This window comes from Neoarius graeffei, chromosome 23 (assembly GCF_027579695.1).
Source record: "Neoarius graeffei isolate fNeoGra1 chromosome 23, fNeoGra1.pri, whole genome shotgun sequence".
NCBI lineage: Eukaryota > Metazoa > Chordata > Actinopteri > Siluriformes > Ariidae > Neoarius > Neoarius graeffei.
This window is the reverse complement of record NC_083591.1, coordinates 20832670-20859664: the sequence shown is the minus strand read 5'-3', so window position 1 is coordinate 20859664 and position 26995 is coordinate 20832670. Positions and strand designations below refer to the sequence as shown.

Here is a 26995-nt window from a genome sequence, read left to right as displayed (position 1 = left end):
CCCTCCCGTGTGTGTGAGAGAGCGAGCAGCCCCTCCCTCCCGTGTGTGTGAGAGAGCGAGCAGCCCCTCCCTCCCGTGTGTGTGAGAGAGCGAGCAGCCCCTCCCTCCCGTGTGTGTGAGAGAGCGAGCAGCCCCTCCCTCCCGTGTGTGTGAGAGAGCGAGCAGCCCCTCCCTCCCGTGTGTGTGAGAGAGCGAGCAGCCCCTCCCTCCCGTGTGTGTGAGAGAGCGAGCAGCCCCTCCCTCCCGTGTGTGTGAGAGCGCGAGCAGCCCCTCCCTCCCGTGTGTGTGAGAGAGCGAGCAGCCCCTCCCTCCCGTGTGTGTGAGCGCGCGAGCAGCCCCTCCCTCCCGTGTGTGTGAGCGCGAGCAGCCCCTCCCTCCCGTGTGTGTGAGAGAGCGAGCAGCCCCTCACTCCCGTGTGTGTGAGCGCGCGAGTAGCCCCTCCCTCCCGTGTGTGTGAGCGCGAGCAGCCCCTCCCTCCCGTGTGTGTGAGCGCGAGCAGCCCCTCCCTCCCGTGTGAGTGAGAGCGGGCAGCCCCTCCCTCCCGTGTGAGTGAGAGCGGGCAGCCCCTCCCTCCCGTGTGAGTGAGAGCGGGCAGCCCCTCCCTCCCGTGTGAGTGAGAGCGGGCAGCCCCTCCCTCCCGTGTGAGTGAGAGCGGGCAGCCCCTCCCTCCCGTGTGAGTGAGAGCGGGCAGCCCCTCCCTCCCGTGTGAGTGAGAGCGGGCAGCCCCTCCCTCCCGTGTGAGTGAGAGCGGGCAGCCCCTCCATCCCGTGTGTGTGAGCGCGAGCAGCCCCTCCCTCCCGTGTGTGTGAGAGAGCGAGCAGCCCCTCCCTCCCGTGTGTGTGAGAGAGCGAGCAGCCCCTCCCACCCGTGTGTGTGAGAGAGCGAGCAGCCCCTCCCTCCCGTGTGTGTGAGAGAGCGAGCAGCCCCTCCCTCCCGTGTGTGAGAGAGCGAGCAGCCCCTCCCTCCCGTGTGTGTGAGAGAGCGAGCAGCCCCTCCCTCCCGTGTGTGTGAGCGCGAGCAGCCCCTCCCTCCCGTGTGTGTGAGCGCGAGCAGCCCCTCCCTCCCGTGTGAGTGAGAGCGGGCAGCCCCCCCCTCCCTCCCGTGTGAGTGAGAGCGGGCAGCCCCTCCCTCCCTCCCGTGTGTGAGCGCGGGCAGCCCCTCCGTCCCTCCCGTTTGAGTGAGAGCGGGCAGCCCCTCCCTCCCGTGTGTGTGAGCGCGAGCAGCCCCTCCATCCCGTGTGTGTGAGCGCGAGCAGCCCCTCCCTCCCGTGTGTGTGAGCGCGAGCAGCCCCTCCCTCCCGTGTGAGTGAGATCGGGCAGCCCCTCCCTCCCGTGTGAGTGAGAGCGGGCAGCCCCTCCCTCCCGTGTGAGTGAGAGCGGGCAGCCCCTCCCTCCCGTGTGAGTGAGAGCGGGCAGCCCCTCCCTCCCGTGTGAGTGAGAGCGGGCAGCCCCTCCCTCCCGTGTGAGTGAGAGCGGGCAGCCCCTCCCTCCCGTGTGAGTGAGAGCGGGCAGCCCCTCCCTCCCGTGTGAGTGAGAGCGGGCAGCCCCTCCCTCCCGTGTGTGTGAGCGCGGGCAGCCCCTCCCTCCCGTGTGTGTGAGAGAGCGAGCAGCCCCTCCCTCCCGTGTGTGTGAGAGAGCGAGCAGCCCCTCCCACCCGTGTGTGTGAGAGAGAGAGCAGCCCCTCCCTCCCGTGTGTGTGAGAGAGCGAGCAGCCCCTCCCTCCCGTGTGTGAGAGAGCGAGCAGCCCCTCCCTCCCGTGTGTGTGAGAGAGCGAGCAGCCCCTCCCTCCCGTGTGTGTGAGAGAGCGAGCAGCCCCTCCCTCCCGTGTGTGTGAGAGAGCGAGCAGCCCCTCCCTCCCGTGTGTGTGAGAGAGCGAGCAGCCCCTCCCTCCCGTGTGTGTGAGAGAGCGAGCAGCCCCTCCCTCCCGTGTGTGTGAGAGAGCGAGCAGCCCCTCCCTCCCGTGTGTGTGAGAGAGCGAGCAGCCCCTCCCTCCCGTGTGTGTGAGAGAGCGAGCAGCCCCTCCCTCCCGTGTGTGTGAGAGAGCGAGCAGCCCCTCCCTCCCGTGTGTGTGAGAGAGCGAGCAGCCCCTCCCTCCCGTGTGTGTGAGAGAGCGAGCAGCCCCTCCCTCCCGTGTGAGTGAGAGCGGGCAGCCCCTCCCTCCCGTGTGAGTGAGAGCGGGCAGCCCCTCCCTCCCGTGTGAGTGAGAGCGGGCAGCCCCTCCCTCCCGTGTGTGTGAGCGCGAGCAGCCCCTCCCTCCCGTGTGTGTGAGCGCGAGCAGCCCCTGCCTCCCTCCCGTGTGTGAGCGCGAGGAGCCCCTCCGTCCATCCCGTGTGTGAGCGCGAGCAGCCCCTCCCTCCCGTGTGTGTGAGCGCGAGCAGCCCCTCCCTCCCGTGTGTGTGAGCGCGAGCAGCCCCTCCCTCCCGTGTGTGTGAGAGAGCGAGCAGCCCCTCCCTCCCGTGTGTGTGAGAGAGCGAGCAGCCCCTCCCTCCCGTGTGTGTGAGAGAGCGAGCAGCCCCTCCCTCCCGTGTGTGTGAGAGAGCGAGCAGCCCCTCCCTCCCGTGTGTGTGAGCGCGCGAGCAGCCCCTCCCTCCCGTGTGTGTGAGCGCGAGCAGCCCCTCCCTCCCGTGTGAGTGAGAGCGGGCAGCCCCTCCCTCCCTCCCGTGTGTGAGCGCGGGCAGCCCCTCCGTCCCTCCCGTTTGAGTGAGAGCGGGCAGCCCCTCCCTCCCGTGTGTGTGAGCGCGAGCAGCCCCTCCATCCCGTGTGTGTGAGCGCGAGCAGCCCCTCCCTCCCGTGTGTGTGAGCGCGAGCAGCCCCTCCCTCCCGTGTGAGTGAGAGCGGGCAGCCCCTCCCTCCCGTGTGTGTGAGCGCGGGCAGCCCCTCCCTCCCGTGTGTGTGAGCGCGGGCAGCCCCTCCATCCCGTGTGTGTGAGCGCGAGCAGCCCCTCCCTCCCGTGTGTGTGAGCGCGAGCAGCCCCTCCCTCCCGTTTGAGTGAGAGCGGGCAGCCCCTCCCTCCCGTGTGTGTGAGCGCGAGCAGCCCCTCCATCCCGTGTGTGTGAGCGCGCGAGCAGCCCCTCCCTCCCGTGTGTGTGAGAGAGCGAGCAGCCCCTCCCTCCCGTGTGTGTGAGAGAGCGAGCAGCCCCTCCCTCCCGTGTGTGTGAGAGAGCGAGCAGCCCCTCCCTCCCGTGTGTGTGAGAGAGCGAGCAGCCCCTCCCTCCCGTGTGTGTGAGAGAGCGGGCAGCCCCTCCCTCCCGTGTGTGTGAGAGCGGGCAGCCCCTCCCTCCCGTGTGAGTGAGAGCGGGCAGCCCCTCCCTCCCGTGTGAGTGAGAGCGGGCAGCCCCTCCCTCCCGTGTGAGTGAGAGCGGGCAGCCCCTCCCTCCCGTGTGAGTGAGAGCGGGCAGCCCCTCCCTCCCGTGTGAGTGAGAGCGGGCAGCCCCTCCCTCCCGTGTGAGTGAGAGCGGGCAGCCCCTCCCTCCCGTGTGAGTGAGAGCGGGCAGCCCCTCCCTCCCGTGTGTGAGAGAGCGAGCAGCCCCTCCCTCCCGTGTGTGTGAGAGAGCGAGCAGCCCCTCCCTCCCGTGTGTGTGAGCGCGAGCAGCCCCTCCCTCCCGTGTGAGTGAGAGCGGGCAGCCCCCCCCTCCCTCCCGTGTGAGTGAGAGCGGGTAGCCCCTCCCTCCCTCCCGTGTGTGAGCGCGGGCAGCCCCTCCGTCCCTCCCGTTTGAGTGAGAGCGGGCAGCCCCTCCCTCCCGTGTGTGTGAGCGCGAGCAGCCCCTCCATCCCGTGTGTGTGAGCGCGAGCAGCCCCTCCCTCCCGTGTGTGTGAGCGCGAGCAGCCCCTCCCTCCCGTGTGAGTGAGATCGGGCAGCCCCTCCCTCCCGTGTGAGTGAGAGCGGGCAGCCCCTCCCTCCCGTGTGAGTGAGAGCGGGCAGCCCCTCCCTCCCGTGTGAGTGAGAGCGGGCAGCCCCTCCCTCCCGTGTGAGTGAGAGCGGGCAGCCCCTCCCTCCCGTGTGAGTGAGAGCGGGCAGCCCCTCCCTCCCGTGTGAGTGAGAGCGGGCAGCCCCTCCCTCCCGTGTGAGTGAGAGCGGGCAGCCCCTCCCTCCCGTGTGAGTGAGAGCGGGCAGCCCCTCCCTCCCGTGTGTGTGAGCGCGAGCAGCCCCTCCCTCCCGTGTGTGTGAGAGAGCGAGCAGCCCCTCCCTCCCGTGTGTGTGAGAGAGCGAGCAGCCCCTCCCTCCCGTGTGTGTGAGAGAGCGAGCAGCCCCTCCCTCCCGTGTGTGTGAGCGCGAGCAGCCCCTCCCTCCCGTGTGTGTGAGAGAGCGAGCAGCCCCTCCCTCCCGTGTGTGTGAGAGAGCGAGCAGCCCCTCCCTCCCGTGTGTGTGAGAGAGCGAGCAGCCCCTCCCTCCCGTGTGTGTGAGAGAGCGAGCAGCCCCTCCCTCCCGTGTGTGTGAGAGAGCGAGCAGCCCCTCCCTCCCGTGTGTGTGAGAGAGCGAGCAGCCCCTCACTCCCGTGTGTGTGAGAGCGGGCAGCCCCTCCCTCCCTCCCGTGTGTGAGCGCGGGCAGCCCCTCCGTCCTCCCGTTTGAGTGAGAGCGGGCAGCCCCTCCCTCCCGTGTGTGTGAGCGCGAGCAGCCCCTCCATCCCGTGTGTGTGAGCGCGAGCAGCCCCTCCCTCCCGTGTGTGTGAGCGCGAGCAGCCCCTCCCTCCCGTGTGTGTGAGCGCGAGCAGCCCCTCCCTCCCGTGTGAGTGAGAGCGGGCAGCCCCTCCCTCCCGTGTGAGTGAGAGCGGGCAGCCCCTCCCTCCCGTGTGAGTGAGAGCGGGCAGCCCCTCCCTCCCGTGTGAGTGAGAGCGGGCAGCCCCTCCCTCCCGTGTGAGTGAGAGCGGGCAGCCCCTCCCTCCCGTGTGAGTGAGAGCGGGCAGCCCCTCCCTCCCGTGTGAGTGAGAGCGGGCAGCCCCTCCCTCCCGTGTGAGTGAGAGCGGGCAGCCCCTCCCTCCCGTGTGTGTGAGCGCGAGCAGCCCCTCCCTCCCGTGTGTGTGAGAGAGCGAGCAGCCCCTCCCTCCCGTGTGTGTGAGAGAGCGAGCAGCCCCTCCCTCCCGTGTGTGTGAGAGAGCGAGCAGCCCCTCCCTCCCGTGTGTGTGAGAGAGCGAGCAGCCCCTCCCTCCCGTGTGTGTGAGAGAGCGAGCAGCCCCTCCCTCCCGTGTGTGTGAGAGAGCGAGCAGCCCCTGCCTCCCTCCCGTGTGTGAGCGCGAGGAGCCCCTCCGTCCATCCCGTGTGTGAGCGCGAGCAGCCCCTCCCTCCCGTGTGTGTGAGAGCGGGCAGCCCCTCCCTCCCGTGTGTGTGAGCGCGAGCAGCCCCTCCCTCCCGTGTGTGTGAGAGAGCGAGCAGCCCCTCCCTCCCGTGTGTGTGAGAGAGCGAGCAGCCCCTCCCTCCCGTGTGTGTGAGAGAGCGAGCAGCCCCTCCCTCCCGTGTGTGTGAGAGCGCGAGCAGCCCCTCCCTCCCGTGTGTGTGAGAGAGCGAGCAGCCCCTCCCTCCCGTGTGTGTGAGCGCGCGAGCAGCCCCTCCCTCCCGTGTGTGTGAGCGCGAGCAGCCCCTCCCTCCCGTGTGTGTGAGAGAGCGAGCAGCCCCTCACTCCCGTGTGTGTGAGCGCGCGAGTAGCCCCTCCCTCCCGTGTGTGTGAGCGCGAGCAGCCCCTCCCTCCCGTGTGTGTGAGCGCGAGCAGCCCCTCCCTCCCGTGTGAGTGAGAGCGGGCAGCCCCTCCCTCCCGTGTGAGTGAGAGCGGGCAGCCCCTCCCTCCCGTGTGAGTGAGAGCGGGCAGCCCCTCCCTCCCGTGTGAGTGAGAGCGGGCAGCCCCTCCCTCCCGTGTGAGTGAGAGCGGGCAGCCCCTCCCTCCCGTGTGAGTGAGAGCGGGCAGCCCCTCCCTCCCGTGTGAGTGAGAGCGGGCAGCCCCTCCCTCCCGTGTGAGTGAGAGCGGGCAGCCCCTCCATCCCGTGTGTGTGAGCGCGAGCAGCCCCTCCCTCCCGTGTGTGTGAGAGAGCGAGCAGCCCCTCCCTCCCGTGTGTGTGAGAGAGCGAGCAGCCCCTCCCACCCGTGTGTGTGAGAGAGAGCGAGCAGCCCCTCCCTCCCGTGTGTGTGAGAGAGCGAGCAGCCCCTCCCTCCCGTGTGTGAGAGAGCGAGCAGCCCCTCCCTCCCGTGTGTGTGAGAGAGCGAGCAGCCCCTCCCTCCCGTGTGTGTGAGCGCGAGCAGCCCCTCCCTCCCGTGTGTGTGAGCGCGAGCAGCCCCTCCCTCCCGTGTGAGTGAGAGCGGGCAGCCCCCCCCCTCCCTCCCGTGTGAGTGAGAGCGGGCAGCCCCTCCCTCCCTCCCGTGTGTGAGCGCGGGCAGCCCCTCCGTCCCTCCCGTTTGAGTGAGAGCGGGCAGCCCCTCCCTCCCGTGTGTGTGAGCGCGAGCAGCCCCTCCATCCCGTGTGTGTGAGCGCGAGCAGCCCCTCCCTCCCGTGTGTGTGAGCGCGAGCAGCCCCTCCCTCCCGTGTGAGTGAGATCGGGCAGCCCCTCCCTCCCGTGTGAGTGAGAGCGGGCAGCCCCTCCCTCCCGTGTGAGTGAGAGCGGGCAGCCCCTCCCTCCCGTGTGAGTGAGAGCGGGCAGCCCCTCCCTCCCGTGTGAGTGAGAGCGGGCAGCCCCTCCCTCCCGTGTGAGTGAGAGCGGGCAGCCCCTCCCTCCCGTGTGAGTGAGAGCGGGCAGCCCCTCCCTCCCGTGTGAGTGAGAGCGGGCAGCCCCTCCCTCCCGTGTGTGTGAGCGCGGGCAGCCCCTCCCTCCCGTGTGTGTGAGAGAGCGAGCAGCCCCTCCCTCCCGTGTGTGTGAGAGAGCGAGCAGCCCCTCCCACCCGTGTGTGTGAGAGAGAGAGCAGCCCCTCCCTCCCGTGTGTGTGAGAGAGCGAGCAGCCCCTCCCTCCCGTGTGTGAGAGAGCGAGCAGCCCCTCCCTCCCGTGTGTGTGAGAGAGCGAGCAGCCCCTCCCTCCCGTGTGTGTGAGAGAGCGAGCAGCCCCTCCCTCCCGTGTGTGTGAGAGAGCGAGCAGCCCTCCCTCCCGTGTGTGTGAGAGAGCGAGCAGCCCCTCCCTCCCGTGTGTGTGAGAGAGCGAGCAGCCCCTCCCTCCCGTGTGTGTGAGAGAGCGAGCAGCCCCTCCCTCCCGTGTGTGTGAGAGAGCGAGCAGCCCCTCCCTCCCGTGTGTGTGAGAGAGCGAGCAGCCCCTCCCTCCCGTGTGTGTGAGAGAGCGAGCAGCCCCTCCCTCCCGTGTGTGTGAGAGAGCGAGCAGCCCCTCCCTCCCGTGTGTGTGAGAGAGCGAGCAGCCCCTCCCTCCCGTGTGAGTGAGAGCGGGCAGCCCCTCCCTCCCGTGTGAGTGAGAGCGGGCAGCCCCTCCCTCCCGTGTGAGTGAGAGCGGGCAGCCCCTCCCTCCCGTGTGTGTGAGCGCGAGCAGCCCCTCCCTCCCGTGTGTGTGAGCGCGAGCAGCCCCTGCCTCCCTCCCGTGTGTGAGCGCGAGGAGCCCCTCCGTCCATCCCGTGTGTGAGCGCGAGCAGCCCCTCCCTCCCGTGTGTGTGAGCGCGAGCAGCCCCTCCCTCCCGTGTGTGTGAGCGCGAGCAGCCCCTCCCTCCCGTGTGTGTGAGAGAGCGAGCAGCCCCTCCCTCCCGTGTGTGTGAGAGAGCGAGCAGCCCCTCCCTCCCGTGTGTGTGAGAGAGCGAGCAGCCCCTCCCTCCCGTGTGTGTGAGAGAGCGAGCAGCCCCTCCCTCCGTGTGTGTGAGCGCGCGAGCAGCCCCTCCCTCCCGTGTGTGTGAGCGCGAGCAGCCCCTCCCTCCCGTGTGAGTGAGAGCGGGCAGCCCCTCCCTCCCTCCCGTGTGTGAGCGCGGGCAGCCCCTCCGTCCCTCCCGTTTGAGTGAGAGCGGGCAGCCCCTCCCTCCCGTGTGTGTGAGCGCGAGCAGCCCCTCCATCCCGTGTGTGTGAGCGCGAGCAGCCCCTCCCTCCCGTGTGTGTGAGCGCGAGCAGCCCCTCCCTCCCGTGTGAGTGAGAGCGGGCAGCCCCTCCCTCCCGTGTGTGTGAGCGCGGGCAGCCCCTCCCTCCCGTGTGTGTGAGCGCGGGCAGCCCCTCCATCCCGTGTGTGTGAGCGCGAGCAGCCCCTCCCTCCCGTGTGTGTGAGCGCGAGCAGCCCCTCCCTCCCGTTTGAGTGAGAGCGGGCAGCCCCTCCCTCCCGTGTGTGTGAGCGCGAGCAGCCCCTCCATCCCGTGTGTGTGAGCGCGCGAGCAGCCCCTCCCTCCCGTGTGTGTGAGAGAGCGAGCAGCCCCTCCCTCCCGTGTGTGTGAGAGAGCGAGCAGCCCCTCCCTCCCGTGTGTGTGAGAGAGCGAGCAGCCCCTCCCTCCCGTGTGTGTGAGAGAGCGAGCAGCCCCTCCCTCCCGTGTGTGTGAGAGAGCGGGCAGCCCCTCCCTCCCGTGTGTGTGAGAGCGGGCAGCCCCTCCCTCCCGTGTGAGTGAGAGCGGGCAGCCCCTCCCTCCCGTGTGAGTGAGAGCGGGCAGCCCCTCCCTCCCGTGTGAGTGAGAGCGGGCAGCCCCTCCCTCCCGTGTGAGTGAGAGCGGGCAGCCCCCTCCCTCCCGTGTGAGTGAGAGCGGGCAGCCCCTCCCTCCCGTGTGAGTGAGAGCGGGCAGCCCCTCCCTCCCGTGTGAGTGAGAGCGGGCAGCCCCTCCCTCCCGTGTGTGAGAGAGCGAGCAGCCCCTCCCTCCCGTGTGTGTGAGAGAGCGAGCAGCCCCTCCCTCCCGTGTGTGTGAGCGCGAGCAGCCCCTCCCTCCCGTGTGAGTGAGAGCGGGCAGCCCCCCCCTCCCTCCCGTGTGAGTGAGAGCGGGTAGCCCCTCCCTCCCTCCCGTGTGTGAGCGCGGGCAGCCCCTCCGTCCCTCCCGTTTGAGTGAGAGCGGGCAGCCCCTCCCTCCCGTGTGTGTGAGCGCGAGCAGCCCCTCCATCCCGTGTGTGTGAGCGCGAGCAGCCCCTCCCTCCCGTGTGTGTGAGCGCGAGCAGCCCCTCCCTCCCGTGTGAGTGAGATCGGGCAGCCCCTCCCTCCCGTGTGAGTGAGAGCGGGCAGCCCCTCCCTCCCGTGTGAGTGAGAGCGGGCAGCCCCTCCCTCCCGTGTGAGTGAGAGCGGGCAGCCCCTCCCTCCCGTGTGAGTGAGAGCGGGCAGCCCCTCCCTCCCGTGTGAGTGAGAGCGGGCAGCCCCTCCCTCCCGTGTGAGTGAGAGCGGGCAGCCCCTCCCTCCCGTGTGAGTGAGAGCGGGCAGCCCCTCCCTCCCGTGTGAGTGAGAGCGGGCAGCCCCTCCCTCCCGTGTGTGTGAGCGCGAGCAGCCCCTCCCTCCCGTGTGTGTGAGCGCGAGCAGCCCCTGCCTCCCTCCCGTGTGTGAGCGCGAGGAGCCCCTCCGTCCATCCCGTGTGTGAGCGCGAGCAGCCCCTCCCTCCCGTGTGTGTGAGCGCGAGCAGCCCCTCCCTCCCGTGTGTGTGAGCGCGAGCAGCCCCTCCCTCCCGTGTGTGTGAGAGAGCGAGCAGCCCCTCCCTCCCGTGTGTGTGAGAGAGCGAGCAGCCCCTCCCTCCCGTGTGTGTGAGAGAGCGAGCAGCCCCTCCCTCCCGTGTGTGTGAGAGAGCGAGCAGCCCCTCCCTCCCGTGTGTGTGAGAGAGCGAGCAGCCCCTCCCTCCCGTGTGTGTGAGCGCGCGAGCAGCCCCTCCCTCCCGTGTGTGTGAGCGCGAGCAGCCCCTCCCTCCCGTGTGAGTGAGAGCGGGCAGCCCCTCCCTCCCTCCCGTGTGTGAGCGCGGGCAGCCCCTCCGTCCCTCCCGTTTGAGTGAGAGCGGGCAGCCCCTCCCTCCCGTGTGTGTGAGCGCGAGCAGCCCCTCCATCCCGTGTGTGTGAGCGCGAGCAGCCCCTCCCTCCCGTGTGTGTGAGCGCGAGCAGCCCCTCCCTCCCGTGTGAGTGAGAGCGGGCAGCCCCTCCCTCCCGTGTGTGTGAGCGCGAGCAGCCCCTCCATCCCGTGTGTGTGAGCGCGAGCAGCCCCTCCCTCCCGTGTGTGTGAGCGCGAGCAGCCCCTCCCTCCCGTTTGAGTGAGAGCGGGCAGCCCCTCCCTCCCGTGTGTGTGAGCGCGAGCAGCCCCTCCATCCCGTGTGTGTGAGCGCGAGCAGCCCCTCCCTCCCGTGTGTGTGAGCGCGAGCAGCCCCTCCCTCCCGTGTGAGTGAGAGCGGGCAGCCCCTCCCTCCCGTGTGAGTGAGAGCGAGCAGCCCCTCCCTCCCGTGTGAGTGAGAGCGAGCAGCCCCTCCCTCCCGTGTGAGTGAGAGCGGGCAGCCCCTCCCTCCCGTGTGAGTGAGAGCGGGCAGCCCCTCCCTCCCGTGTGAGTGAGAGCGGGCAGCCCCTCCCTCCCGTGTGAGTGAGAGCGGGCAGCCCCTCCCTCCCGTGTGTGTGAGAGAGCGAGCAGCCCCTCCCTCCCGTGTGTGTGAGAGAGCGAGCAGCCCCTCCCTCCCGTGTGTGTGAGAGAGCGAGCAGCCCCTCCCTCCCGTGTGTGTGAGAGAGCGAGCAGCCCCTCCCTCCCGTGTGTGTGAGAGAGCGAGCAGCCCCTCCCTCCCGTGTGTGTGAGAGAGCGAGCAGCCCCTCCCTCCCGTGTGTGTGAGAGAGCGAGCAGCCCCTCCCTCCCGTGTGTGTGAGAGAGCGAGCAGCCCCTCCCTCCCGTGTGTGTGAGAGAGCGAGCAGCCCCTCCCTCCCGTGTGTGTGAGAGAGCGAGCAGCCCCTCCCTCCCGTGTGTGTGAGAGAGCGAGCAGCCCCTCCCTCCCGTGTGTGTGAGAGAGCGGGCAGCCCCTCCCTCCCGTGTGTGTGAGAGCGGGCAGCCCCTCCCTCCCGTGTGAGTGAGAGCGGGCAGCCCCTCCCTCCCGTGTGAGTGAGAGCGGGCAGCCCCTCCCTCCCGTGTGAGTGAGAGCGGGCAGCCCCTCCCTCCCGTGTGAGTGAGAGCGGGCAGCCCCTCCCTCCCGTGTGAGTGAGAGCGGGCAGCCCCTCCCTCCCGTGTGAGTGAGAGCGGGCAGCCCCTCCCTCCCGTGTGTGAGAGAGCGAGCAGCCCCTCCCTCCCGTGTGTGTGAGAGAGCGAGCAGCCCCTCCCTCCCGTGTGTGTGAGCGCGAGCAGCCCCTCCCTCCCGTGTGAGTGAGAGCGGGCAGCCCCCCCCTCCCTCCCGTGTGAGTGAGAGCGGGCAGCCCCTCCCTCCCTCCCTCCCGTGTGTGAGCGCGGGCAGCCCCTCCGTCCCTCCCGTTTGAGTGAGAGCGGGCAGCCCCTCCCTCCCGTGTGTGTGAGCGCGAGCAGCCCCTCCATCCCGTGTGTGTGAGCGCGAGCAGCCCCTCCCTCCCGTGTGTGTGAGCGCGAGCAGCCCCTCCCTCCCGTGTGAGTGAGATCGGGCAGCCCCTCCCTCCCGTGTGAGTGAGAGCGGGCAGCCCCTCCCTCCCGTGTGAGTGAGAGCGGGCAGCCCCTCCCTCCCGTGTGAGTGAGAGCGGGCAGCCCCTCCCTCCCGTGTGAGTGAGAGCGGGCAGCCCCTCCCTCCCGTGTGAGTGAGAGCGGGCAGCCCCTCCCTCCCGTGTGAGTGAGAGCGGGCAGCCCCTCCCTCCCGTGTGTGTGAGCGCGGGCAGCCCCTCCCTCCCGTGTGTGTGAGAGAGCGAGCAGCCCCTCCCTCCCGTGTGTGTGAGAGAGCGAGCAGCCCCTCCCACCCGTGTGTGTGAGAGAGCGAGCAGCCCCTCCCTCCCGTGTGTGTGAGAGAGCGAGCAGCCCCTCCCTCCCGTGTGTGAGAGAGCGAGCAGCCCCTCCCTCCCGTGTGTGTGAGAGAGCGAGCAGCCCCTCCCTCCCGTGTGTGTGAGAGAGCGAGCAGCCCCTCCCTCCCGTGTGTGTGAGAGAGCGAGCAGCCCCTCCCTCCCGTGTGTGTGAGAGAGCGAGCAGCCCCTCCCTCCCGTGTGTGTGAGAGAGCGAGCAGCCCCTCCCTCCCGTGTGTGTGAGAGAGCGAGCAGCCCCTCCCTCCCGTGTGTGTGAGAGAGCGAGCAGCCCCTCCCTCCCGTGTGTGTGAGAGAGCGAGCAGCCCCTCCCTCCCGTGTGTGTGAGAGAGCGAGCAGCCCCTCCCTCCCGTGTGTGTGAGAGAGCGAGCAGCCCCTCCCTCCCGTGTGTGTGAGAGAGCGAGCAGCCCCTCCCTCCCGTGTGTGTGAGAGAGCGAGCAGCCCCTCCCTCCCGTGTGTGTGAGAGAGCGAGCAGCCCCTCCCTCCCGTGTGTGTGAGAGCGCGAGCAGCCCCTCCCTCCCGTGTGAGTGAGAGCGGGCAGCCCCTCCCTCCCGTGTGAGTGAGAGCGGGCAGCCCCTCCCTCCCGTGTGAGTGAGAGCGGGCAGCCCCTCCCTCCCGTGTGTGTGAGCGCGAGCAGCCCCTCCCTCCCGTGTGTGTGAGAGAGCGAGCAGCCCCTCCCTCCCGTGTGTGAGCGCGAGGAGCCCCTCCGTCCATCCCGTGTGTGAGCGCGAGCAGCCCCTCCCTCCCGTGTGTGTGAGCGCGAGCAGCCCCTCCCTCCCGTGTGTGTGAGCGCGAGCAGCCCCTCCCTCCCGTGTGTGTGAGAGAGCGAGCAGCCCCTCCCTCCCGTGTGTGTGAGAGAGCGAGCAGCCCCTCCCTCCCGTGTGTGTGAGAGAGCGAGCAGCCCCTCCCTCCCGTGTGTGTGAGAGAGCGAGCAGCCCCTCCCTCCCGTGTGTGTGAGCGCGCGAGCAGCCCCTCCCTCCCGTGTGTGTGAGCGCGAGCAGCCCCTCCCTCCCGTGTGAGTGAGAGCGGGCAGCCCCCTCCCTCCCTCCCGTGTGTGAGCGCGGGCAGCCCCTCCGTCCCTCCCGTTTGAGTGAGAGCGGGCAGCCCCTCCCTCCCGTGTGTGTGAGCGCGAGCAGCCCCTCCATCCCGTGTGTGTGAGCGCGAGCAGCCCCTCCCTCCCGTGTGTGTGAGCGCGAGCAGCCCCTCCCTCCCGTGTGTGTGAGCGCGAGCAGCCCCTCCCTCCCGTGTGAGTGAGAGCGGGCAGCCCCTCCCTCCCGTGTGTGTGAGCGCGAGCAGCCCCTCCATCCCGTGTGTGTGAGCGCGAGCAGCCCCTCCCTCCCGTGTGTGTGAGCGCGAGCAGCCCCTCCCTCCCGTTTGAGTGAGAGCGGGCAGCCCCTCCCTCCCGTGTGTGTGAGCGCGAGCAGCCCCTCCATCCCGTGTGTGTGAGCGCGAGCAGCCCCTCCCTCCCGTGTGTGTGAGCGCGAGCAGCCCCTCCCTCCCGTGTGAGTGAGAGCGGGCAGCCCCTCCCTCCCGTGTGAGTGAGAGCGAGCAGCCCCTCCCTCCCGTGTGAGTGAGAGCGGGCAGCCCCTCCCACCCGTGTGAGTGAGAGCGGGCAGCCCCTCCCTCCCGTGTGAGTGAGAGCGAGCAGCCCCTCCCTCCCGTGTGAGTGAGAGCGGGCAGCCCCTCCCTCCCGTGTGAGTGAGAGCGGGCAGCCCCTCCCTCCCGTGTGAGTGAGAGCGGGCAGCCCCTCCCTCCCGTGTGTGTGAGCGCGAGCAGCCCCTCCCTCCCGTGTGTGTGAGAGAGCGAGCAGCCCCTCCCTCCCGTGTGTGTGAGAGAGCGAGCAGCCCCTCCCTCCCGTGTGTGTGAGAGAGCGAGCAGCCCCTCCCTCCCGTGTGTGTGAGAGAGCGAGCAGCCCCTCCCTCCCGTGTGTGTGAGAGAGCGAGCAGCCCCTCCCTCCCGTGTGTGTGAGAGAGCGAGCAGCCCCTCCCTCCCGTGTGTGTGAGAGAGCGAGCAGCCCCTCCCTCCCGTGTGTGTGAGAGAGCGAGCAGCCCCTCCCTCCCGTGTGTGTGAGAGAGCGAGCAGCCCCTCCCTCCCGTGTGTGTGAGAGAGCGGGCAGCCCCTCCCTCCCGTGTGAGTGAGAGCGGGCAGCCCCTCCCTCCCGTGTGAGTGAGAGCGGGCAGCCCCTCCCTCCCGTGTGAGTGAGAGCGGGCAGCCCCTCCCTCCCGGGTGAGTGAGAGCGGGCAGCCCCTCCCTCCCGGGTGAATGAGAGCGGGCAGCCCCTCCCTCCCGTGTGTGTGAGAGAGCGAGCAGCCCCTCCCTCCCGTGTGTGTGAGAGAGCGAGCAGCCCCTCCCTCCCGTGTGTGTGAGAGAGCGAGCAGCCCCTCCCTCCCGTGTGTGTGAGAGAGCGAGCAGCCCCTCCCTCCCGTGTGTGTGAGAGAGCGAGCAGCCCCTCCCTCCCGTGTGTGTGAGAGAGCGAGCAGCCCCTCCCTCCCGTGTGAGTGAGAGCGGGCAGCCCCTCCCTCCCGTGTGAGTGAGAGCGGGCAGCCCCTCCCTCCCGTGTGAGTGAGAGCGGGCAGCCCCTCCCTCCCGTGTGTGTGAGAGCGGGCAGCCCCTCCCTCCCGTGTGTGTGAGCGCGAGCAGCCCCTCCCTCCCGTGTGTGTGAGCGCGAGCAGCCCCTGCCTCCCTCCCGTGTGTGAGCGCGAGGAGCCCCTCCGTCCATCCCGTTTGTGAGCGCGAGCAGCCCCTCCCTCCCGTGTGTGTGAGCGCGAGCAGCCCCTCCCTCCCGTGTGTGTGAGCGCGAGCAGCCCCTCCCTCCCGTGTGTGTGAGCGCGAGCAGCCCCTCCCTCCCGTGTGTGTGAGCGCGAGCAGCCCCTCCCTCCCGTGTGTGTGAGCGCGAGCAGCCCCTCCCTCCCGTGTGTGTGAGAGAGCGAGCAGCCCCTCCCTCCCGTGTGTGTGAGAGAGCGAGCAGCCCCTCCCTCCCGTGTGTGTGAGAGAGCGAGCAGCCCCTCCCTCCCGTGTGTGTGAGAGAGCGAGCAGCCCCTCCCTCCCGTGTGTGTGAGAGAACGAGCAGCCCCTCCCTCCCGTGTGAGTGAGAGCGGGCAGCCCCTCCCTCCCGTGTGAGTGAGAGCGGGCAGCCCCTCCCTCCCGTGTGAGTGAGAGCGGGCAGCCCCTCCCTCCCGTGTGAGTGAGAGCGGGCAGCCCCTCCCTCCCGTGTGAGTGAGAGCGGGCAGCCCCTCCCTCCCGTGTGAGTGAGAGCGGGCAGCCCCTCCCTCCCGTGTGAGTGAGAGCGGGCAGCCCCTCCCTCCCGTGTGAGTGAGAGCGGGCAGCCCCTCCCTCCCGTGTGAGTGAGAGCGGGCAGCCCCTCCCTCCCGTGTGAGTGAGAGCGGGCAGCCCCTCCCTCCCGTGTGAGTGAGAGCGGGCAGCCCCTCCCTCCCGTGTGAGTGAGAGCGGGCAGCCCCTCCCTCCCGGGTGAGTGAGAGCGGGCAGCCCCTCCCTCCCGGGTGAGTGAGAGCGGGCAGCCCCTCCCTCCCGGGTGAGTGAGAGCGGGCAGCCCCTCCCTCCCGTGTGTGTGAGAGAGCGAGCAGCCCCTCCCTCCCGTGTGTGTGAGAGAGCGAGCAGCCCCTCCCTCCCGTGTGTGTGAGAGAGCGAGCAGCCCCTCCCTCCCGTGTGTGTGAGAGAGCGAGCAGCCCCTCCCTCCCGTGTGTGTGAGAGAGCGAGCAGCCCCTCCCTCCCGTGTGTGTGAGAGAGCGAGCAGCCCCTCCCTCCCGTGTGTGTGAGAGAGCGAGCAGCCCCTCCCTCCCGTGTGTGTGAGCGCGCGAGCAGCCCCTCCCTCCCGTGTGTGTGAGCGCGAGCAGCCCCTCCCTCCCGTGTGAGTGAGAATGGGCAGCCCCTCCCTCCCTCCCATGTGTGAGCGCGGGCAGCCCCTCCGTCCCTCCCGTTTGAGTGAGAGCGGGCAGCCCCTCCCTCCCGTGTGTGTGAGCGCGGGCAGCCCCTCCCTCCCGTGTGTGTGAGCGCGGGCAGCCCCTCCCTCCCGTGTGTGTGAGCGCGAGCAGCCCCTCCCTCCCGTGTGTGTGAGCGCGAGCAACACCTCCCTCCCGTGTGAGTGAGAGCGGGCAGCCCCTCCCTCCCGTGTGAGTGAGAGCGGGCAGCCCCTCCCTCCCGTGTGAGTGAGAGCGGGCAGCCCCTCCCTCCCGTGTGAGTGAGAGCGGGCAGCCCCTCCCTCCCGTGTGAGTGAGAGCGGGCAGCCCCTCCCTCCCGTGTGAGTGAGAGCGGGCAGCCCCTCCCTCCCGTGTGAGTGAGAGCGGGCAGCCCCTCCCTCCCGTGTGAGTGAGCGCGGGCAGCCCCTCCCTCCCGTGTGAGTGAGCGCGGGCAGCCCCTCCCTCCCGTGTGAGTGAGCGCGGGCAGCCCCTCCCTCCCGTGTGAGTGAGAGCGGGCAGCCCCTCCCTCCCGTGTGAGTGAGCGCGGGCAGCCCCTCCCTCCCGTGTGAGTGAGCGCGGGCAGCCCCTCCCTCCCGTGTGAGTGAGAGCGGGCAGCCCCTCCCTCCCGTGTGAGTGAGAGCGGGCAGCCCCTCCCTCCCGTGTGAGTGAGAGCGGGCAGCCCCTCCCTCCCGTGTGAGTGAGAGCGGGCAGCCCCTCCCTCCCGTGTGAGTGAGCGCGAGCAGTCCCTCCCTCCCTTGTGTGTGAGCGCGAGCAGCCCCTCCCTCCCTCCCGTGCGTGTGAGAGCGAGCAGCGCCTCCCTCCCTCCCGTGCGTGTGAGAGCGAGCAGCGCCTCCCTCCCTCCCGTGCGTGTGAGAGCGAGCAGCGCCTCCCTCCCTCCCGTGCGTGTGAGAGCGAGCAGCGCCTCCCTCCCGTGCGTGTGAGAGCGAGCAGCGCCTCCCTCCCGTGCGTGTGAGAGCGAGCAGCGCCTCCCTCCCGTGCGTGTGAGAGCGAGCAGCCCCTCCCTCCCGTGCGTGTGAGAGAGCGAGCAGCCCCTCCCTCCCGTGCGTGTGAGAGAGCGAGCAGCCCCTCCCTCCCGTGCGTGTGAGAGAGCGAGCAGCCCCTCCCTCCCGTTTGAGTGAGAGCGAGCAGCCCCTCCCTCCCGTGCGTGTGAGAGAGCGAGCAGCCCCTCCCTCCCGTTTGAGTGAGAGCGGGCAGCCCCTCCCTCCCGTGTGTGAGAGAGCGAGCAGCCCCTCCGTCCCGTGCGTGTGAGAGAGCGAGCAGCCCCTCCCTCCCGTGTGAGAGAGTGAGCAGCCCCTCCGTCCCGTGTGAGAGAGTGAGCAGCCCCTCCGTCCCGTGTGAGAGAGCGAGCAGCCCCTCCGTCCCGTGTGAGAGAGCGAGCATCCCCTCCCTCGTGTGTGTGTGAGTGAGAGCGAGCAGCACCCTCCCTCCCGTGTGAGTGAGAGCGAGCAGCACCCTCCCTCCCGTGTGAGTGAGAGCGAGCAGCACCCTCCCTCCCGTGTGAGTGAGAGCGAGCAGCACCCTCCCTCCCGTGTGAGTGAGAGCGAGCAGCACCCTCCCTCCCGTGTGAGTGAGAGCGAGCAGCACCCTCCCTCCCGTGTGAGTGAGAGCGAGCAGCACCCTCCCTCCCGTGTGAGTGAGAGCGAGCAGCACCCTCCCTCCCGTGTGAGTGAGAGCGAGCAGCACCCTCCCTCCCGTGTGAGTGAGAGCGAGCAGCCCCTCCCTCCCGTGTGTGTGAGCGCGAGCAGCCCCTCCCTCCCGTGTGTGAGAGCGCGAGCAGCCCTCCCTCCCGTGTGTGAGAGCGCGAGCAGCCCCTCCCTCCCGTGTGTGAGAGCGCGAGCAGCCCCTCCCTCCCTCCCGTGTGTGAGAGCGCGCGAGCAGCCCCTCCCTCCCGTGTGAGAGAGCGCAAGCAGCCCCTAAGTCCTGTGTGTGAGAGTGAGCATCCTCTCCCTCCTGTGTGTGTGTGTGTGTGTGTGAGTGAGCGCGAGCAGCCCCTCCCTCCCGTGTGTGTGAGCGCGAGCAGCCCTTCCCTCCCGTGTGTGAGAGCGAGCAGCCCCGAAGTCCTGTGTGAGAGAGCGAGTATCCTCTCCCTCCTGTGTGTGTGTGTGTGTGTGTGTGTGAGTGAGAGCGAGCAGCACCCTCCCTCCCGTGTGACTGAGAACGAGCAGCCCCTCCCTCCCGTGTGAGTGAGAGCGAGCAGCCCCTCCCTCCCTTGTGACTGAGAGCGAGCAGCCCCTCCCTCCCGTGTGTGTGAGCGCGAGCAGCCCCTCCCTCCCGTGTGTGTGAGCGCGAGCAGCCACTCCCTCCCGTGTGTGTGAGCGCGAGCAGCCCCTCCCTCCCGTGTGAGAGAGCGAGCAGCCCCTCCCTCCCGTGTGAGAGAGCGAGCAGCCCCTCCCTCCCGTGTGAGAGAGCGAGCAGCCCCTCCCTCCCGTGTGAGAGAGCGAGCAGCCCCTCCCTCCCGTGTGAGAGAGCGAGCAGCCCCTCCCTCCCGTGTGTGAGAGAGCGAGCAGCCCCTCCTTCCCGTGTGTGAGAGAGCGAGCATCCCCTCCCTCCCGTGTGTGTGAGCGCGAGCAGCCCCTCCCTCCCGTGTGTGTGAGCGCGAGCAGCCCCTCCCTCCCGTGTGTGTGAGCGCGAGCAGCCCCTCCCTCCCGTGTGTGTGAGCGCGAGCAGCCCCTCCCTCCCGTGTGAGAGAGCTAGCAGCCCCTCCCTCCCGTATGAGAGAGCGAGCAGCCCCTCCTTCCTGTGTGTGAGAGAGCGAGCATCCCATCCCTCCTGTGTGTGTGTGTGAGCACGAGCAGCCCCCCTCCCTCCCGTGTGAGTGAGCGCGAGCAGCCCCTCCCTCCCGTGTGAGAGAGCCCAAGCAGCCCCTCCCTCCCTCCCGTGTGAGAGAGCCCAAGCAGCCCCTCCCTCCCTCCCGTGTGAGAGAGCGAGCAGCCCCTCCCTCCCTCCCGTGTGAGAGAGCGAGCAGCCCCTCCCTCCCATGTGAGAGAGCGAGCAGCCCCTCCCTCCCATGTGAGAGAGCGAGCAGCCCCTCCCTCCCGTGAGAGAGCGAGCAGCCCCTCCCTCCCGTGAGAGAGCGAGCAGCCCCTCCCTCCCGTGAGAGAGCGAGCAGCCCCTCCCTCCCGTGTGAGAGCGAGCAGCCCCTCCCTCCTCTGTGAGAGAGCGAGCAGCCCCTCCCTCCTCTGTGAGAGAGCGAGCAGTCCCTCCCTCCTCTGTGAGAGAGCAAGCAGTTCCTCCCTCCCGTGTGTGTGTGTGAGAGAGCAAGCAGCCCCTCCCTCCTGTGTGTGTGGGAGAGAGCGAGCAGCCCGTCCCTCCTGTGTGAGAGAGCAAACAGCCCCTCCCTCCTGTGTGAGAGCAAGCAGCCCCTCCCTCCTGTGTGAGAGCAAGCAGCCCCTCCCTCCTGTGTGAGAGAGCAAGCAGCCCCTCCCTCCTGTGTGTGTGAGAGGGCGCGAGCAGCCCCTCCCTCCTGTGTGTGTGACAGAGTGAGCAGCCCCTCCATCCTGTGTGTGTCTCTCTGAGAGGGAGCAGCCCCTCCCTCCTGTGTGTATGCGTGTGAGAGAGAGAGCAGCCCCTCCCCCACCTGCGCGCTGCGAGCAGAGACACAGAGAAGCACACAAAAAGTGAAGGATTCTCTCAGAGTGCTCTCTCCAAACAACGGGGATTTACACGAAAACGGAAGGAGATATTCACAAAATTCTTTCACACTGAGCACTACAAGGCTCTGATGAACACACTGATGTAATTTTCTTGTCTCTAGTGTAAAAAATGATATTAGGTAGGCTATCCAGCGCTGGATTTACATACTTTGCAGTTTAACGTTTGATACATTTTAGGATGTTAAACTCGTCGCGTCTGTGCTCAGTGCTTTCCTAAATTGTCGGCCGCAAGAAGCCCTCGCACAAATGCGCTTTTTTTTCGTCATTCGCATGCCGAAAAATTCACTCACAAATGCGAGTGAAATGTGCGCACTGTAGAGCCCTGCATGTGCCACCCTGTTTTTAAAGGGACCAAAAGTAATTGGACAATTGACTCAAAGGCTATTTCATGGGCAGGTGTGGGCAATTCCTTCGTTATGTCATTCTCAATTAAGCAGATAAAAGGCCTGGAGTTGATTTGAGGTGTGGTGCTTGCATTTGGAAGATTTTGCTGTGAAGAAAACATGCGGTCAAAGGAGCTCTCCATGCAGGTGAAACAAGCCATCCTTAAGCTGCGAAAACAGAAAAAACCCATCCGAGAAATTGCTACAATATTAGGAGTGGCAAAATCTACAGTTTGGTACATCCTGAGAGAGAGAGAGAGAGAGAGAGAGAGAGAGAGAGAAAAAGAAAGAAAGAACTGGTGAACTCATCAATGCAAAAAGACCTGGACGCCCACAGAAGACAACAGTAGTGGATGATCGCAGAATAATTTCCATGGTGAAGAGAAACCCCTTCACAACAGCTAACCAAGTGAACAACACTCTCCAGGAGGTAGGCATATCAATATCCAAATCTACCATAAAGAGAAGACTGTATGAAAGTCAATACAGAGGGTTCACTGTACGGTGCAAGCCACTCATAAGCCTCAAGAATATAAAGGCTAGATTGGACTTTGCTAAAAAACATCTAAAAAAGCCAGCACAGTTCTGGAAGAACATTCTTTGGACAGATGAAACCAAGATCAACCTCTACCAGAATGATGGAAAGAAAAAAGTATGGCAAAGGCGTGGTACAGCTCATGATCCAAAGCATACCACATCATCTGTAAAACACGGCAGAGGCAGTGTGATGGCTTGGGCATGCATGGCTGCCAGTGGCACTGAGTCACTAGTGTTTATTGATGATGTGACACAGGACAGAAGCAGCCGGATGAATTCTGAGGTATTCAACCACGTATTAGAAATGAACATTTTATTTACAATTATTTAATTTGTCCAATTACTTTTGAGCCCCTGAAATGAAGGGATTGTGTTTAAAAAATGATTTAGTTCCTCACATTTTTATGCAATCATTTTGTTCAACCCACTGAATTAAAGCTGAAAGTCTGAAATTCAACTGCATCTGAATTGTTTTGTTCAAAATTCATTGTGGTTATGTACAGAACCAAAATTAGAAAAATGTTGTTTCTGTCCAAATATTTATGGACCAAACTGTGTGTGGGCGTGTGTGTCTATATAAGCACAACAATCGTTAAAGTCCAATTCAACGATCGCAAATAAATAATCCATAAAATAATCCGCAAATAAATAATCCATCTATACACCGATATGAAGATATAACTCACCTTAGGGATAAGAGATTTTTACTTTGCCGAAGCATTGTGAGTACTTAAATCTTCTGTGTCTAAACCCACTCTAAAAACTAATTAAATCGTAATTATATTATGTTTCACTAATATAGCGGTTTAAGCTTTCATATTAACATCACACTTAACAGAACAGTCAAACTGCCGTCCTTCCTTGGCCAACGCTGTCACAGTCGCGCATGCTCAGAGGAACAAAAACCGGCCTCGATACAATGCGGAATTTGATTGCTTATTTCGCTTAGAAAGCCAGCGTCGGATTGGCTATAACGATGAACCTTAAAGGGCTATGGCCAATAGATGTCGACTGACGTTTAATCCTAGTTTTGCAGTTTCGAAACATAGGACGGCAGAGGAAAATTTATTAAAAATTTATTAAAAAAAAAAATAAAGCCCCGCTAGCTGACAAGCCAAGGGAACGTTCCGGCTCGATAGTGCTGTTGCTGCACGCCACCACGTCGATTACTTTAAGGGCCGCTAGTAACGTAATACGTGTGAACTAATAACGTAATGCCAAAAACGTTTTGAAGTTTATATAATGTAACAGAAATAAAGGACACGTTATATAATTAAGCCTGTAGTTAACAATGTTAGAGATGTATTTGCTCTTTACCGAATACACTCACTGTTCAGTTTATTAGGAATACCTACACCTTCATACAATTATCGAATCAGAATGGGGAGAAATTGCGATCTTCCCAATGATTGTGACCGTCATTGTTGGTGCTAGATGGTCTTTAGAAACTGCTGAGCTCCTGGGATTTTCACATAAAACAATATGTTGTGTTCACACACTGCAAAAACTAGCCATCCTAATATAAGGAAAAACATAATAAATTTGAGAACGTTGAGAATCAAGTGAAATAATCTGCCAGTGCAGTAAGATAATTACACTTGGTAAGACATCTTAGAATAAGTTGGTTGCAATCTAGAACTAGGTTTAATAATCTCAAAATTGGTGTTTTGTTTCTTCTAATAAAAAATGCTAGATCGTTTCAACTATTTTCAAGATATTTTCACTTGCTAAGATATGTTTTGCAGTGCAGCAGAGGCACACACGCAGTGTCATGAAAAGACCAAACTTATTGAAGATTTCCGTAAAGTAACAGTGTATGAATAAGCAGTTTACATTAGTATAATATAATGTAATATAATATACTATAATATAATATGCTTTCATATCTTTTAGGGAGGGCGGCACGGTGGTGTAGTGGTTAGCGCTGTCGCCTCACAGCAAGAAGGTCCGGGTTCGAGCCCCGTGGCCGGCGAGGGCCTTTCTGTGCGGAGTTTGCATGTTCTCCCCGTGTCCGCGTGGGTTTCCTCCGGGTGCTCCGGTTTCCCCCACAGTCCAAAGACATGCAGGTTAGGTTAACTGGTGACTCTAAATTGACCGTAGGTGTGAATGTGAGTGTGAATGGTTGTCTGTGTCTATGTGTCAGCCCTGTGATGACCTGGCGACTTGTCCAGGGTGTACCCCGCCTTTCGCCCGTAGTCAGCTGGGATAGGCTCCAGCTTGCCTGTGACCCTGTAGAACAGGATAAAGCGGCTAGAGATAATGAGATGAGATGAGATCTTTTAGGGAGCACAACATATTAGGGAGGCTAAGTGCAGGGAAGGCTGCTCCAATATATCTCAGTTCTTTTCATCAGAAAAGCAGAGTCTCATTGAGGTTACTACAGCTGAGGTGTATTTCACATCTTTTGTTGTTGAACATAATGTGCCATTTCATGTGTGTAGGCACACTGGCAAGTTATTTAGGAAAATGTTTCCAGACTCAGAAATAGCAAGAAATTATGCCTGCTCCTCCACTAAGACAGCAGCTATGATGAACCTGGCACTGGAACCTGAATGTTCAGAGGATGTGTACAAATTAATCCGAACAGAAAAAAGGCCATACAGTACTTTGGTTAATGAAAGCAATGACATCATGTGTGAGAAAGAATGTGCTATTTTAGTCAGGTACTACAGTGAAGCACAGGATAAGGTGACAGTTGGATTTGTGGATATGCCAGTGTGCAATGATGCCAAAGCTGAAAATATATTCAACTGCATTGCATCATCCATGCATGAAAAACACCTTGAATGGTCTAATTGCATAGGATTCAGCAGTGACAACTGCAATGTTATGATTGGCAAAAACAACTCTGTCTTATCAAGAGTGAAAGCACAGGCCCCACATATATACAGTGTTGGCTGTCCTAGTCACTTGGTTAACATATGTGCCAAAACTGCTGCTAAAGAGCTCTCAATGTCACCTGAAGAATTGCTAATTGACATCCACTACTACTTTGAGAAAAGTTCAAAAAGAAGAGAGGAACTTAAACAGTTTCAGGACTTCTGTAATGTAGCCCAGCAGAGAGTACAAAAGCACTGCCCTACACAATGGCTTTCTTTGGGAAAATGTTTGGACCATCTACTTAACCAATGGCCTGCTTTTACTTCTTATTTTGAATCACATAGTGATAATCAGAAGTCCTGTGATATTCAGAAGAGACTGACAGACCCAATTATTAAAATTTATACTTGCTTTCTCCATAATGTCACAAAGTGTTTTGACAAATTTAATTTGATTTTTCAAAACAAGGCACCCATTCTTTTCAAATTAAACAACATTGTTGAAGAGCTCCTGCATGACATAGCAAGCAGATTTATTGTGCCAAAGGTGTTGAGAGAATAGAAAGTGCAGGAGATAGACATGAGTAACCCTGAAATCCACTGTGAAGATGAAGAGCTTTTTGTTGGGTTCTTGACAAGGAGGCACTTGCTAAGTGAGGAAGCCCTCCCTCCTTACAAGACAAAGCAATTCTTCAAAGATGCCAGAACATTCTCTGTCAGGAGCTTCCAAAAAGTAAAGGAAAAGTTCCCAATGAGAGACCAAATCTTGACAAATCTGTCAGTAGTTAATCCAGAGAGCCAAGATTATATGAAACCAGAGCAGATTTTGACTTTGGCTGAGAGATTCCCTAATGTGATGAAGGCAGATGCCAGAGAACAACTCCACTTGGAAGTCCTGGATTATACCTCTACCAGTTTGGAAGCACTGGTCCCAAATTACAAAAATTTGTCAATCAATGAGTTCTGGGGGAAGCTGTCCAAGATAAAATCAGTAAGCTCAGGGTAGGTCAGATTCAAGGAGCTCTGCCAGTTAATGAAGGTGTTGTTGGTTCTGCCTAATTCCAATTGTGATGTGGAGAGAACATTCAGTTTGGTGCGTCACATCAAAACTGAATTCAGGTGTCAGATGTCTCACCAAACTCTTGTGAACCTGATGTCCTGTAAAATCAACAAATTCATTGACACAGAGTGCTATGAGCTTGAAGTTTCAGGGAAATTGCTCAAGTCTGCAAAGCAAGCAGCATCAAAATACAATGAAACCCTGCAAAAGTCATATGAAAAGGAATAGGCCTACATTTAGGCTAAAAAAACAGTGTTCTATTCGTGTGAAGATATGAAAGGAAATTGGATCCTAACATGGAAAAGACATGGAAGTAGGCCTACATTCCGGCTATGTCCAACCTATGTAAACAGTTACTGAAAAAGTTGTGTTCTATTCATGTAAAAGCAAAAATGAAAGGAAATATCATAAGTGTTGTTTTATATGGCTTGCTCTGTAACATGCTAGCAGTTAATTAAAATTTGTTGAAGTTACATCGCCCCCGTTATGCGCATCTTTATTTAATGAATGAATGAATTAATTTATTTTATTTCGAACATGTATAAAAAAAATGTATGTAACTATTTGTACATACAAAAGAAAGACAACAAGAAAGTGACAAAAAAATAACTAAATAAAATAACATAAAGAGCTAAGACATTACAATACACCGCACATTGTTCGTAAAAGGAGTGGGAAGAAGTACAATACTTTTTTAAATTCCCACCCCTTTTTAACTACCCCGAAATCCAAACTACATTAATACACCTATAAAAATATATACCATATATACACTTCATGAATATATATATAAATATATAATTACAAAAATATATACTACATACCATATATATACACTTCATAAATATCTATATAAATATTTAATTACAAAAATAAATATATACTACATACCATATACACTACATAAATATCTATATAAATATATAATTACAAAAATATATATATACACTATATACTATATATGCACTTCATAAATATCTATATAAATATATAATTACAAAAAAATATATATACACTATATATCACATATACACTTCATAAATATCTATATAAATATATACTACATATAATTTATATATATATATATATATATATATATATATATATATATATATATATATATACACACACTTCATAAATATCTATATAAATTAGGGCTGCACAATATATCGAAAAAGTATCGATATCACGATATCATAGTTTGTGATACACATACCGCAAAAATTACTTAAATTTCGATAAAAGGCACATTTTTCTGTGCCGTCCAATCACATCTGAATGTCAACAAGCGCCGCGGGATAACTCCGCCCCTATTGCAAAACAAGTAAAAGCCTCGTGGTGATGGCGGAAGGTGGGAGCGGTAGCAAGTGTGGTGAGACAAACTTGTGTGAGGTGGAACTACTTTGCGAGACATGTAAAACAGTGGTGGCAGCTACCAAGGGGAACACGACGAATCTCCATAAGCATCTACAACACAACCATAAACACCTGTACGAAGAGATCCAAGCTAGCGTTAGCAGCAAACAGTCCAATGATATGCCAAGTCCTTCAACATCTAAAATTACGAAGGTGACTACAGTTCAGCAGAGCTTTGCTAGTATAATCCCTTATGAGACACATTCTAAACGCCACGAAGACATAACCATAGGCATAGCGAGATACTTGGCGAAATACATGATGCCAATGACAGCTGTTACCGGCAGTGGATTTGTGGACATGATTTCAATACTGGACCGATGGTATAAAATTCCCTCACGGAATTATTTTTCTCAAGTCGCAATTCCAGACATGTACAACACGTGTCGAAAATCAGTTACACTTGAAGTAAGTGGAGCGGAGTACTACGCAAGTACTACAGACCTATGGTCAAGTCGCACCACAGAACCCTACTTGAGTTTCACGGTTCATTTTCTGACTGAAGAGTTCGAGCTGAAGACATGATGTCTAGAGACTGTATACTTCCCCGAATCACACACTGGGGAAAATATTGCGCTTGGACTGCGTGAAGTGTTAGCAAGTTGGAACCTACGGGAAGAAAACCAAGTATGTGTGACAACAGACAACGCCACCAACGTGGTGAAGGCCACGCAGTTGAACAACTGGGTTAGACTGCAGTGTTTTGGGCACAGGCTGCATCTCGGCATCGGTAAGTAGCCTCAACTGCTTGTTGCTTGCAAATATTATTTTGTGAAAACGTCTAGCAGCTAGGCATTTTCAACTATTCATTGACAAGAAGGAAAGGGAATTCATTATTTCCAAGTAATGATAAAAATTATTTACTGCATGTTGTACCAGAGGTTGCATTAGACTTTTCCATTGTCCATCATTTTGACATGTTGCTCTTCTCGGAGCTACTTAGTTGTTCTAAACTCATAGCAAAGTGCTGGCAGCAACATGTAGATTAGTATTTGCAAAATAAGTTGTTATATATCAAATCAAATCAAATCAAGTTTATTTGTACAGCGCTTTTAACAATAAACATTGTCGCAAAGCAGCTTTACAGAATTTGAATGACTTAAAACATGAGCTAATTTTATCCCTAATCTATCCCCAATGAGCAAGCCTGTGGCGACGGTGGCAAGGAAAAACTCCCTCAGACGACATGAGGAAGAAACCTCGAGAGGAACCAGACTCAAAAGGGAACCCATCCTCATTTGGGCAACAACAGACAGCCTGACTATAATATTAACAGTTTTAACAGGTATAACCCTCAACTGTCCTCATGGGGCCGTCCTTCACAGGAGTGGGGCGATAAAACTCCGACCAGACACAGGGCACCAGGATGGACCAAGCAGGTCCGAGGGGCAGAAGAGGCC

At 61.1% G+C, this 26995-nt stretch overlaps 1 protein-coding gene across 4 annotated transcripts in view; it reads right to left on the bottom strand.

Annotated features, from left to right (window-relative positions):
• Window positions 1-21174, bottom strand: part of pitrm1 (pitrilysin metallopeptidase 1) — a 333676-nt gene extending 312502 nt beyond the window's left edge. For all 4 annotated transcript variants that reach the window (XM_060905918.1, XM_060905920.1, XM_060905919.1 and 1 more), the window contains exon 1: window positions 20987-21174. In XM_060905918.1, the coding sequence (XP_060761901.1) occupies window positions 20987-21021 (35 nt within the window). In that variant the 5' untranslated portion in view covers window positions 21022-21174. The remainder of the gene's footprint in view (window positions 1-20986) is intronic.
• Between the last annotated feature and the right edge of the window lie 5821 nt (window positions 21175-26995).